This window comes from Mobula hypostoma, chromosome 18 (assembly GCF_963921235.1).
Source record: "Mobula hypostoma chromosome 18, sMobHyp1.1, whole genome shotgun sequence".
In the NCBI taxonomy this organism is placed as follows: Eukaryota; Metazoa; Chordata; class Chondrichthyes; order Myliobatiformes; family Myliobatidae; genus Mobula; species Mobula hypostoma.
The window spans coordinates 68,546,447-68,560,671 of NC_086114.1; the positions used below are offsets into that span (position 1 = coordinate 68,546,447).

A 14,225-nucleotide genomic window follows, 5' to 3' on the forward strand; every position below is an offset into this window, starting at 1 on the left:
ATGTCAGTTGAATGTGTTTGTGTTCAAAAGGCAGTGATTTTTGTCACTGATATTCGGTGAGAAATAAGCAGTAAGACAACTTAGAACGGTTTTCCTCACTGCAGTTTCAAGTATTCAGGCTTGGAGGTGCCAAAAATGGCCAAGCATGAAAATGAAATGGTTTCACTACTTCAAGTTTGACTGCAAAGAGTTTGAAGGTATCAATAACCATCTTGAATGATACCCCAAAAAATGAAGATTTGGAGGATGCAATCGTCGACAACATTGTATGAAGGCAGTTCATTTATCTGTACTGTGTGCTGCTTTTGTTCATTTATAGTGCCAATCAAAAGAACACCGCAGCATGTTGTTTGTTGTATCCAATAATGACAGCAAAGCTAGTGCGGGAGAATTTATTAAAGTGGAAAATCCATACTTCGTAGACCATAGGTTCAGACATTGATCCAAATGCGTAGCAAATATCTACAATTGCCACCTCACCACCCATGACACCTGCAGATCCACCCAATTATTTCTTAGCACGAACAGAATTACTGCATAGGAGACTATAATTAGATCAAATGACCTTCCGTTGGAAAATATCCTTAAATTATTGTGAGCTTATCTGATAGATGCCTGTTATTTAACAGTTTCCGCCAACATCAACAATAACCTGGAAGTCCCTCACAGTTCACACCCTTCCTCAGTCACAGCTTTGACTATAAGTCACATGCCTGCCCGAGGACAAGGATACAATCATAACCTCAGCCAGAATAACAAATGGCAAACATTCATTCAAAGACAAGTAATAGCCAATTTTCTCTGTTCATGCTCACTTTTACTTCTCACAAGCTCCATTTCTGCCTCTCTGCCCACCATCACTTGCCTGGAAGGGTCCCTGTGGCTAATGCTCCCAATACCTTGTCTAGCAATTTTTACCTGAGACATTACTGCTGAATTCAATCTCATCTTCATGCAACATACAAGCCCATGTATGGGACCTATCCTTGTACGATCTCCCTCCCGGCACTTATCCTTGTACGATCTCCCTCCTGGCACTTATCCGTGTAAGCGGAACAAGTGCTACACATGCCCTTATACTTCCTCCCTCACTACTATTCAGGGCCCCAGACAGTCCTTCCAGGTGAGGCGACACTTCACCTGTGAGTCGGCTGGGGTGATATACTGCGTCCGGTGCTCCCGATGTGGCCTTTTATATATTAGCGAGACCCGACGCAGACTGGAAGATCATTTTGCTGAACACCTACGCTCTGTCTGCCAGAGAAAGCAGGATCTCCCAGTGGCCACACATTTTAATTCCACGTCCCATTCCCATTCTGATATGTCTATCCACAGCCTCCTCTACTGTAAAAATGAAGCCACACTCAGGTTGGAGGAACAACACCTTATATTCCGTCTGGGTAACCTCCAACCTGATGGCATGAACATTGACTTCTCAAACTTCCGCTAATGCCCCACCTCCCCCTCGTACCCCATCCGTTATTTATATACACACATTCTTTTTCTCTCTCTCTCTTCTCCCTCTGTCCCTCTCACTATACCCCTTGCCCATCCTCTGGGCCCCACTCCCCCTTTTCTTTCTCCCTAGACCTCCTGTCCCATGATCCTCTCATATCCCTTTTGCCAATCACCTGTCCAGTTCTTGGCTCCATCCCTCACCCTCCTGTCTTCTCCTATCGTTTTGGATCTCCCCCTCCCCCTCCCACTTTCAAATCTCTTACTAGCTCTTTTTTTAGTTAGTCCCAACGAAGGGTCTCAGCCCGAAACATCAACTGTACCTCTTCCTATAGATGCTGCCTGGCCTGCTGCATTCACCAGCAACTTTTATGTGTGTTGCTTGAACTTCCAGCATCAGCAGATTTCCTCGTGTTTGCCATGTATGGGAGTCTTCTTTCTTCTTGTATAACTAATATATAATTTATGGTGTATGTTTTCTGATCTATGTACTGTGATGCTGACGTAAGCAAGTTTTTCATCTGAACTGTACCTCACCACACTTGTGCACCATAATAAACCCAACATAAAACACTCACTGAATGGAAGCAGTAATCTTCAGATCCTCGTGCAAAGGCACAGTGGCCAGTGGTGACAACACTGGACAATACACTTATTGGATTGATATAACACTGGGAATTTCTGACATGGTGAGAGAGTGAATACAAATCACCAATAATCTTGCACAGCAGCTTCAAGCTGAAGATAATGATAATAAGAAAAATGTTCCTGCCACCAGAAAAACTCATGGAGTCACAGAGCACTGCAACACCAAAGCAAGCCCTTTGGCCCATCTAGTCCATGCTGGCCTAGATCCATTGAGCTGCACATGGACCATATTTCTCCGTACCCTCCTATCCAAATATCTCTTAAATATTGAAATCAAACCCACATCCACCACTTCTACCACCCTCACACTCTCACCACCATCTGAGTTTTCCCTCATGTTCCCCTTAACTTTCACCCTTTACCCATGATCCCTAGATCTAGTCTCACCCAACCTCAGTGGAAATGTGTTAACTTCAATTCCATTACTTACTATTGCCTATTCAAATGTTTTCAGATTATTTTAGTAAGGTTGATATCAGTCTAGAACAATAATTTTACCAGTAACAAAATAATCAGCTAGAGGAACTCAGTAGTTGGAGCAGCATCTATGAGGGCATAGGCAGTGTGAATGTTTCAGGTTAAAACCCTGCTTCAGTCCTGATATGCCTTTGTCATACAATGCATTTATTTTTGTTGTAATTCTATGCCCACAGTTAAACCAGTACTTTTCAAGGTTTAGCAGTCCTGTTGTAATTATGCCCTCCTGCTAGTGGCATTGCTGCAGTTTTACATCTCCCCACTCTACACTGCACAAAGACCCCTTGCTCCAAGATTCAATATCCAGATTTATTTATCACATATCAAAACATACAGTGAAATGCATCATTTGCATAAACAACTTACATCGGTGGTGCGCAAGTGGAACAGGTCAAAAGCTTTAAGTTCCTCAGGGTCAATATCACAAATGACCTGACTTGGTCCAACCAAGCAGAGTCCACTGCCAAGAAGGTCCACTAGTGCCTTTTACTTCCTCAGAAAACTAAAGAAATTTGGCCTGTCCCCTAAAACCCTCACTAATTTTTATAGGTGCACCATAGAAAGCACATTCTTCTAGGGTGCATCACAACCTGGTATGGAAGTTGTCCTGTCCAAGACTGGAAGAAGCTACAGAAGATCGTGAACACGGCGCAGCACATCACACAAGCCAATCTTCCGTCCTTGGACTCACTTTACACCGCACGCTGTCGGAGCAGTGCTGCCAGGATAATCAAGGATACGACCCACCTAGCCAACACACTTCTCATCCCTCTTCCCTCTGGTAGAAGGCTCAGGAGCTTGAAGACTCGTACGGCCAGATTTGGGAACAGCTTCTTTCCAACTGTGATAAGACTGCTGAATGGATCCTGACCCAGATCTGGGCCATACCCTCCAAATATCTGGACCTGCATCTCGGTTTTTTTGCACTACCTTACTTTCCATTTTTCTATTTTCTATTTATGATGTATAAATTAAATTTAATATTTACTATCGATTTGTAATCCAGGGAGTGAGAAGCGCAGAATCAAATATCGCTATGATGATTGTACGTTCTAGTATCAACTGTTTGGTGACAATAAAGTTAAAGTTAAAGTTAACAACCAACACGTGTGCTGGGGGCAGCCTGCAAGTGTCACCATACATTCTGGCACCAACATACCATGCCCACATGACTGACAGAACAACATTGAACACAAGTGACAAAACAACAGCAGTAAAAAAAAAGCCCCTTTCCAATCTCAGTGTTTTGAAATTCTTCTTTCAGGATGTGTTCAACGCTGACAATGTGCATTAATTATCTAGCTGTGTCCCTGGAGCTTTAAACCAGTTTCGCAGTACAAGGCCGGTGTCAGGCATTGGTCAAAATGTAGGGAGATTCACCACCCAGAAGGAGCTTAGAGAATTGCTCAGGTTTTTAAGGAATCCAGTAACTTCTCAGATAGTAGTCATGAATTATCCAGATTCTAAAATTTGATAAGACCCAGGGAAAGATGACTAAACAGGGTCACCATTTTTAGACTCTTTCTCTTAATCACAAATCAGAGAGAATCTGCAGATACTGGAAATCGGAGTAACACACAAAAATGTTGGAGGAACTCAGCAGGCCAGGCAGCATCTGTGGAAAAAAGTACAGTCAACGTTTCAGACAGAGACCCTTTGGCAGGACTGGAGGAAAAGAGCTGAGGAGTAGATTTTAAAGGTGAGGAAGGGGAGAGAGAAAGACAAGGAGAGAGGTGAAACCAAGAGGGGGAGGAATGAAGTAAATAGCTTGGAAGTTGATTGGTGAAAGAAATACAGGGTTGGAGAAAGGGGAGTCTGATAGGTGGGGATAGAAGGCCACAGAAAAAAGAAAAGTGGGGAGGAGCATCAGATGGAGGTGACAGACAGGGAAGGAGATGAGGTGAGAGAGGGAAAAGGGGATGGGGACAGGTAAAGGAGAGGGTGATGGGGGGTGCCATTACCAGAAGTTTGAGAAATCGATGTTCATGCCATCAAGTTGGTGGCTACCCAGGCAGAACATCAGATGTTGTTCCTCCAACCTGAGTGTGGCCTCATCACGACAGTAGTGGAGGCCACTGATTGATATATCAAAGTGAGAATGGGAGGTGGAATTACAATGAGTGGCCACTGGGAGATCCCACTTCTTCCGGCGGACAGAGTGTAGGAAAAATTGCATGTTATTAAAATGGAGACAGACTTGTCCTGTGCCACTTGGTTCAATTTCCCATCCTGTAAATGTGCTTCTCCACAAGTCTAACTTAATTTGCATACTCAGTTTCTTCCATCGTTATTCAACAAATCAGCTGTCCAAGCATGTCCCTTTGACACAGTGGCTGCAATTCCAATATACTGGTCATCTTGAAGCACTAAGCCACCTTCATACTGCTGAAGTCCAAGAAAAATTTAATCCCAATATCCAACATGACATCAAAATAAAAGACTGACATGGGAAGAAGCATCAACTAAAAGTCACAACTGAAAGACTGTTAATGCACTCTCCAGCCTATGTATTGCCCCAGAAAAATCTTACATTAGCTAAGTTCATGCAATAAAAGAAAACAACAGACCTTTCTAAGATGATCTCATCATTGTGGACCCACTGAATGGCGGGTGTTGGATACCCGGACACCACACATGGTAGAATTACTGACTGGCCTGCCACCTTACTAATGGAGACAGGTTGCTGGAGAAATTTCAGCTGTCGCTCTGTACCCATTTCTGAAAAACACACAAGAGAGAGCTGTTAGTTATCACAGCTGCACATGGTTCTGTTTCCACTAATAAAGCGGACTTACAAAGTTCTTGTATCAGAAGCCACTGGAAAAGGACCAATGAAAAGAGCAGACTACAATTTTGTAAAATAGATGTGGAATGCAATGTGATAAATGATGCTTGCTTATACTCAAAAATTATTCTCCAAAGTCAGACATTTCCAAATCAGGTACAACATTATTCGACGGAAATACGTTCACAAAGTAAAACCCAAACAGAAATTCTTCCATTTCTCAGTTGCTTTACCTTTTCTGTGCAAAGCTGCCAAATTAGGAACAGTTTACATCTGGAAATCCAAACTTGCTTTACGTAAATGCTGAGGTCTAAGCAGGTAAGACTTTCTTTGATTAGATTGCTTGGATCTCATAAGTCTAACCGCAGAGTCTCGGACATTATGCACTGTTTGTTACAATTGACAGTTACCTGGCAAAACTGTAAGCTCCAGCTCTTCACTCGTCTTGGAAGAACCTGCAATTTCCACAGAACAGCGATATGGGCCAACATCACTGTTGGTGGCGTTGCTGATCTCCAATGCACCACTGGGGAGTTTCAGGAACCTGCCTTCTAACACCATAAGCTGCCGGTTATGCTCCCACCTCACAAATGGAACGAGATCAGCATTCACTTCACAGCCAAGCAGGGCAGTGTCGCCTTGGTGCACTGAGACGGCCTCAGGCTGACCACTGAACCGAGGAAGACCTGAAACAAGAAAGATCATGAGCCATTTCTACATGCTACAAGAAATTATAAAATATTACCCAAAAGCAAAATACTGCAGATACTCAAAATTCAAAATAAAAACAGAAATTTTTAGAAATAGGAGAAAACAGAGTTAATGATTCAACTCAGTTTTTTCTTTGGTCTGAACAAAACATCATGGAGAAAAATTGTAAACTGTTTCTCTCACCACAGATGTGTTCTGACCGGATAAGTAGTTCAGGATTTCTAATTTTATAACAGAGTGCAGCCATTCATCTCACTAATCCCACTTACACTATGACAGTCTTTAGCTTTTTAACAGCTAATTTATTAACTCCTAAAACAGGGGTTCCCAACGTTTTCTCATAACACGTTCCCCTACCATTAACCAAGAGGTCTGTAAACCCCAGGCTGGGAAACCCTGTTTCAAAGTATAGCTACAACTGTAATGTAGGAACTGCAGCACCAATATCTGCATAGTATGCTCCCAGAAATATTAATGAAATAGATAATCAAATTATCTACCTTGGCAATATTGATTGAGGGTTAAATGTTGGCTAGGTTATGGAGAAGAGCTCTTCTACAAAATATATACTCAGTGGCTACTTTATTAGGTACACCTGTCTGCCTGTTCATTAGTGCAAATATCTAACCAGCCAATCATGCGGCAGCAAGTCAATGCATAAAACCATCCAGACATGATTAAGAAATTCAGTTCAAAGTTCAGACCAAACATCACAATAGGGAAACATAGAAACATAGAAAATAGGTGCAAGAGTAGGCCATTCGGCCCTTCGAGCCTGCACCGCCATTTATTATGATCATGGCTGATCATCCAAATCAGAACCCCGCCCCAGCCTTCCCTCCATACCCCCTGACCCCCATAGCCACAAGGGCCATATCTAACTCCCTCTTAAATATAGCCAATGAACTGGCCTCAACAGTTTCCTGTGGCAGAGAATTCCACAGATTCACCACTCTCTGTGTGAAGAAGTTTTTCCTAATCTCGGTCCTAAAAGGCTTCCCCTCTATCCTCAAACTGTGACCCCTCGTTCTGGACTTCCCCAACATCGGGAACAATCTTCCTGCATCTAGCCTGTCCAATCCCTTTAGGATCTTATACGTTTCAATCAGATCCCCCCTCAATCTTCTAAATTCCAACGAGTACAAGCCCAATTCATCCAGACTTTCTTCATATGAAAGTCCCGCCATCCCAGGAATCAATCTGGTGAACCTTCTTTGTACTCCCTCTATGGCAAAGATGTCTTTCCTCAGATTAGGGGACCAAAACTACACACAATACTCCAGGTGTGGTCTTACCAAGGCCTTGTACAACTGCAGTAGTACCTCCCTGCTCCTGTACTCGAATCCTCTCGCTATAAATGCCAGCATACCATTCGCCTTTTTCACCGCCTGCTGGACCTGCATACTCACTTTCAATGACTGGTGTATAATGACACCCAGGTCTCGTTGCACCTCCCCTTTTCCTAATCGGCCACCATTCAGATAATAATCTGTTTTCCTATTTTTGCCACCAAAGTGGATAACTTCACATTTATCCACATTAAATTGCATCTGCCATGAATTTGCCCACTCACCTAACCTATCCAAGTCACCCTGCATCCTCTTAGCATCCTCCTCACTGCTAACACTGCCACCCAGCTTCGTGTCATCCGCAAACTTGGAGATGCTGCATTTAATTCCCTCATCCAAGTCATTAATATATATTGTAAACAACTGGGGTCCCAGCACTGAGCCTTGCGGTACCCCACTAGTCACCACCTGCCATTCTGAAAAGGTCCCATTTATTCCCACTCTTTGCTTCCTGTCTGCTAACCAATTCTCCACCCACACCAATACCTTACCCCCAATACTGTGTGCTTTAAGTTTGCACACTAATCTCCTGTTTGGGACCTTGTCAAAAGCCTTTTGAAAATCCAAATATACCACATCCACTGGTTCTCCCCTATCCACTCTACTAGTTACATCCTCAAAAAATTCTATGAGATTCGTCAGACATGATTTTCCTTTCACAAATCCATGCTGACTTTGTCCGATCATTTCACCGCTTTCCAAATGTGCTGTTATCACATCCTTGATAACTGACTCCAGCAGTTTCCCCACCACCGACGTTAGGCTAACCGGTCTATAATTCCCCGGTTTCTCTCTCCCTCCTTTTTTAAAAAGAAAAGAAATATGATCTAAGTGACTTTGACCGTGGAATGTTTGCTGTTGCCAGAAAGCATGGTTTGAGTATCTTCGAAACTGCTGATCTCCTGGAAGTTTCATGCACAGCATTCTCTAGAGCAGCACTGAGCAGCAGTTTTATAGTTGAAAGCACCTATGGGAGGGGTCAGGAGTAGGGTCAGACTGGTTAAGCTGACAGGAAGGTGACAGCAACTCAAAAGCCAGGTAGTACCTAATAAAGTGGCCACTGAGTGTAAGTGAAGGAGTTTTTACACTTTCTAAGTGGGTCCTTGGTTTAATGGGTGATCTGAAAGATAACATCACACTGTTCCTTACTATTTAATTCAGTAGCTTGAAGTGGATTTATGAGCTCTGGAGAGGGCATTAGCCTACAACTTTCTAGCCCTGAGATGACAAGTGTCTTTAAAAGGAAGACAAGTGTTATCCATAGAACATAGAATAGTACAGCACAGTACAGGCCCTTCGGCCCACAATGTTGTGCCAACCCTTAAACCCTTCTCCCATATAACCCCCCACCTTAAACTCCTCCATATACCTGCCTATTAGTATCTTAAATTTCACTAGTGTATCTGCCTCCTCAAATGACTCGGGCAGTACATTCCACGCACCAACCACTCCCTGAGTAAAAAACCTTTCTCTAATATCCCCCTTGAATTTCCCACCCCTTAACTTAAAGCCATGTCCTCTTGTATTGAGCAGTGGTGCCCTGGAGAAGAGGCGTTGGCTGTCCACTCTATCTATTCCTCTTAATATCTTTTATACCTCTATCATGTCTCCTCTCATCCTCCTTCTCTCCAAAGAGTAAAGCCCTAGCTCCCTTAATCTCTGATCATAATCCATACTCTGTAAACCAGGCAGCATCCTGGTAAATCTCCTCTGTACCCTTTCCAATGCTTCCACATCCTTCCTATAGTGAGATGACCAGAACTGGACACAGTACTCCAAGTGTAACCAGAGTTTTATAGTGCTGCATCATTACCTCACAACTCTTAAACTCTATCCCTTGACTTATGATAGCTAACATCCCATAAGCTTTCTTAACTACCCTATCTACCTGTGAGGCAACTTTCAGGGATCTGTGGACATATACCCCTAGATCCCGCTGCTCCTCCACACTACCAAGTACCCTGCCATTTACCTTGTACTCTGCCTTAGAGTTTGTCTTTCCAAAGTGTACCACCTCACTCTTCTCCGGGTTGAACTCCATCTGCCACTTCTCAGCCCACTTCTGCATCCTATCAATGTCTCTCTGCAATCTTCGACAATCCTTTACACTATCCACAACACCACCAACCTTTGTGTCGTCTGCAAACTTGCCAACCCAGCTTTCTACCCCCACATCCAGGTTGTTAATAAAAACCACGAAAAGTAGAGGTCCCAGAACCAATCCTTGTGAGACACCACTAGTCACAATCCTCCAATCTGAATGTACTCCCTCCACCACGAACCTCTGCTTTCTGCAGGCAAGCCAATTCTGAATCCACCTGGCCAAACTTCCCTGGATCCCATGCTTTCTGACTTTCTGACTTTCTGAATAAGCCTACCGTGTGGAACCTTGTCAAATGCCTTACTAAAATCCATGTCGATCACACCCACTGCACTACTGTCATCTATATGCCTGGTCACCTCCTCAAAGAACTCTATCAGGCTTGTTAGATACGATCTGCCCTTCACAAAGCCATGCTGACTGTCCCTGATCAGACCATGATTCTCTAATTCTGATTCTGATCCTACCTCTAAGAATCTTTTCCACAGCTTTCCCACCACAGACATAAGGCTCACTGGTCTATAATTACCCGGACTACCCCTACTACCTTTTTTGAACCTTTTTTTTTGAACATTCACCTCCCTCCGATCCTCCGGTACCAATCCTGTGGACAACAGGACATAAAGATCCTAGCCAGAGGCTCAGCAATCTCTTCCCTCGCCTCGTGGAGCAGCTGGGGAATATTCTGTCAGGCCCCGGGGACTTATCCATCCTAATGTATTTTAACAATTCCAACACCTCCTCTCCCTTAATATCAACATGCTCCAGAACATCAACCTCACTCATATTGTCCTCAAATTCCCTCTCATTGGTGAATACTGACGAGAAGTATTCATTGAGGACCTCGCTCACTTCCACAGCCTCCAGGCACATCTTCCCACCTTTATCTCTAATTGGTCCTACCTTCACTCCTGTCATCCTTTTGATCTTCACATAATCGAAGAATGCCTTGGGGTTTTCCTTAACCCTACTCGCCAAGGCCTTCTCATGCTCCCTTCTTGCTCTTCTCAGCCCCTTCTTAAGCTCCTTTCTTGCTACCTTATATTCCTCAATAGACCCATCTGATCCTTACTTCCTAAACCTCATGTATGCTGCGTTCTTCCACCTGACTAGATTTTCCACCTCACTTGTCACCTATGGTTCCTTCACCCTACCATTCTTTATCTTCCTCACCGGGACAAATTTATCCCTAACATCCTGCAAGAGGTCCTTAAACATCGACCACATGCCCATAGTACATTTCCCTGCAAAAATATCATCCCAATTCACACCCACAAGTTCTAGCCCTGTAGCCTCATAATTTGCCCTTCCCCAATTAAAAATTTTCCTGTTGAGGAGACCGTGCCTGTCTGCAAATGGAGTAGCAGCAATTTTGTGCTGCTCTTAGTTTTGTTTCTCTCCCCCTAGTTTAAACTTCAAATTTAAAATTTTTATTTGCTGATTCTTGAGGGGGAACAATATGTCTATGTCTGCGAGGAGTGGGAAGAACTTGTCTGAACCTAGTGACAAAGGTAATGGGAAAGGAAAAATGCAAAAGGAAAGATCTGATGAAATGCCACCATGGGCTGAAGATATCGTTCGGACACTGAGTTCAATTAAAGATCAGAATGGGTCAATTAAAGACCAACTGGAAAAGAATAGTAATGAAATGAAGTCATTTCTGGGAAAACTTAACGACCTGGAAACTCAAGTTATTACACACGAAGAGGAATTGAAGATAACTAAGCAAAAATTGTTTGAAGCTACAACTCGTTTCTAAAGATATCAAAATAAGATTATAGACCTGGAAACTAGGTCTCGCCAAAGAAATATACGAATCGTTGGGCTGCAAGAAGGAGCTGAAGATGGAGATTTAACTGCTTATTTTGGTAAGCTTTTTCATACTTTATTTCCTACCTTATTATCACAACCGCCTACTATAGAAAGAGCACACTTTATTTCCTACCTTATTATCACAACCGCCTACTATAGAAAAAGCTTTTACTTCGAAATTTAAAGATCCAAATAAACCAAGATCTGTTTTGGTTTGTTTTCATCACTTTAAAATTAAAGATCAAGTAATGTGTCAGGCTAGAAAACAGAAGAGTTTTTAGATTTAAGGAATCTGAGCTCCATTTTTATAAGAATTATCCGAAGGAGGTAATGGAACGAAGATCAAGATTTGCTCTGGTAATGAAACAGGCATATGATAAGAAAATGTTTCCTTCTTTGCGTTGCCAGACAAGAATTAAAGTTTTTCCTCCTAACTCTCCTCCTTGTACATTTTTTGATCCAAAAGCCGCACTGGCGTTCGTTCAAACTATACCTGCCGCTGCTACCGAATGAACTATCTGAAAGGTTGTTTGGTTATATTATTGGCATTTCGGAAAGAAGATTTATGAAGGTTACTTGGATATTCCATTGAGAGACTAATACAAGAAGATAAGGAGGTTTGTCCAACATTGCATATTATTGTTTTTTCTTTGGAAGAAGATCTATGGTTCAAGTATGACTGTTTAAATGGTTACTCGGACATTCGACTGAGAAAAGAAGATAAAGGGACTTGTTTCTTTAACCTAATATCTGGTCTGATTTTTTTTGTTTCTTTCTTAATTAACTAATTGGTAGTTTTTCCTACTAATGGAGCTTCTTTTTATATATATATTTAGGGGAGTGTTCAATTACTATTGATATTATTAATTGGTACTTTTGAAAATTTAGTTGGGTTAAATATGCTTTATAAACTTTTTTTCTGCTTTATTATAGTGTCTTATAACCGAATTTAAAGTTTTTTTAGGGAATGTTAAATTAAAAATGGCGCTGGTTTTGTTTTTCTTTTTAAGAGATAACATTATTTTGGTTCTTTCCTGTTTAATAGATGCTGGAATGTAAATACTTTACTTTGTTGAGACTTTATTGTTTTTCTTACAAGGTCAGTCGGGTTTTTTTTTAAACTAGGGGGAGGGAGAGAAAATACTTCTAAAATGTCTTTTTCTGTACAGACAGAGCGGTCCCTGGCTTCGTATTCTATCATAGGTAGCTTGCCTTTTTCTGGGCTTTGGGGGGAGGAGGGTGGGTTAGAGTTAGGAGTTTTTTTTCCATTGGGTGGTTCCGGAGCATGCGTGTTTTCTGTGTGGTTGTATCCTTCATCGCCACCATTTTTGATCATCCCATATTGGTATGTGCTCTGCGCATGTGTAAAGTAGAATAAAATTATAGTATCGTATTTAAACAGATTAATGTAGTAAGTTGGAACGTACGTGGTTGGAATCATCCTATCAAACGAAAAAAGACTTTTAAAATTATTAACCGATTCCAACCTGATATAATTTTTGCACAAGAGACACGTCAGGGCGGGAGATCAAAATAGATTTTTTGGATGATGGAGGGGTTTGCAATTTAACTCCACTTCTCAGAGTAAAACTAAAGGCGTGTCCATCTTCATTTAATCCAATATATTTACTCAAGAGGATATTGAGTCAGATTCTAATGGTAGATTTTTAATTGTTAAAGTAGTGATCTGTATCAAAAAAGTTGTTTTGGTCAATCTGTACAGTCCTAACTTAAATGATCCTTTTTTTAAAAAGGTATTTGCTTTACTGCCTGATTTAAATGAATATATGTTGATAATGGGCGGGGATAATGGATTGTTCCGGAGCTGCTCCGGCCTATGGTCAGACTAGGAGTTAAGGATGCCATCGCCTACCTGCTGAACCGTGTCTACACCCAACTGGACAAGCCAGCGAGCACTGTGAGGGTCATGTTTTTTTGACTTCTCCAGTGCGTTCAACACCATCCACCCTGCTTTGCTGGGGGAGGAGCTGACAGCGATGCAGGTGGATGCTTTCCTGGTGTCATGGATTCTTGATTACCTGACTGGCAGACCACAGTACGTGTGCTTGCAACACTGTGTGTCCGACAGAGTGATCAGCAGCACTGGGGCTCCACAGGGGACTGTCTTGTCTCCCTTTCTCTTCACCATTTACAAATCGGACTTCAACTACTGCACAGAGTCTTGTCATCTTCAGAAGTTTTCAGATGACTCTGCCATAGTTGGATGCATCAGCAAGGGAGATGAGGCTGAGTACAGGGCTACTGTAGGAAACTTTGTCACATGGTGTGAGCAGAATTATCTGCAGCTTAATGTGAAAAAGACTAAGGAGCTGGTGGTAGACCTGAGGAGAGCTAAGGTGCCCGTGACCCCTGTTTCCATCCAGGGGGTCAGTGTGGACATGGTGGAGGATTACAAATACTTGGGGATACGAATTGACAATAAACTGGACTGGTCAAAGAACACTGAGGCTGTCTAAAAGAAGGGTCAAAGCCGTCTCTATTTCCTGAGGACACTGAGGTCCTTTAACATCTGCCGGACGATGCTGCGGATGATCTACGATTCTGTGGTGGCCAGTGCTATCATGTTTGCTGTTGTGTGCTGGGGCAGCAGGCTGAGGGTAGCAGACATAAACAGAATCAGGCCAGTGATGTTGTGGGGATGGAACTGGACTCTCTGACGGTGGTGTCTGAAAAGAGGATGCTGTCCCAGTTGCATGCCATCTTGGACAATGTCTCCCATCCACTACATAATGTACTGGTTAGGCACAGGAGTACATTCAGCCAGAGGCTCATTCCACTGAGATGTAACACAGAGCGTCATAGGAAGTCATTCCTGCCTGTGGCCATCAAACTTTACAACTCCTCCCTTGGAGGGTCAGACACCCTG

General features: G+C 42.7%; 1 protein-coding gene across 7 annotated transcripts in view; it reads right to left on the reverse strand.

The window, feature by feature from the left end:
• The window catches only part of LOC134358620 (neogenin-like), a 316,976-nt gene that overhangs the window by 141,770 nt on the left and 160,981 nt on the right, over positions 1-14,225 (reverse strand). For all 7 annotated transcript variants that reach the window (XM_063071071.1, XM_063071070.1, XM_063071068.1 and 4 more), the window contains exons 3-4: positions 5,776-6,051; positions 5,148-5,298 (exon numbers count right to left, since the gene is read on the reverse strand). In XM_063071071.1, the coding sequence (XP_062927141.1) occupies positions 5,148-5,298; positions 5,776-6,051 (427 nt within the window). The remainder of the gene's footprint in view (positions 1-5,147; positions 5,299-5,775; positions 6,052-14,225) is intronic.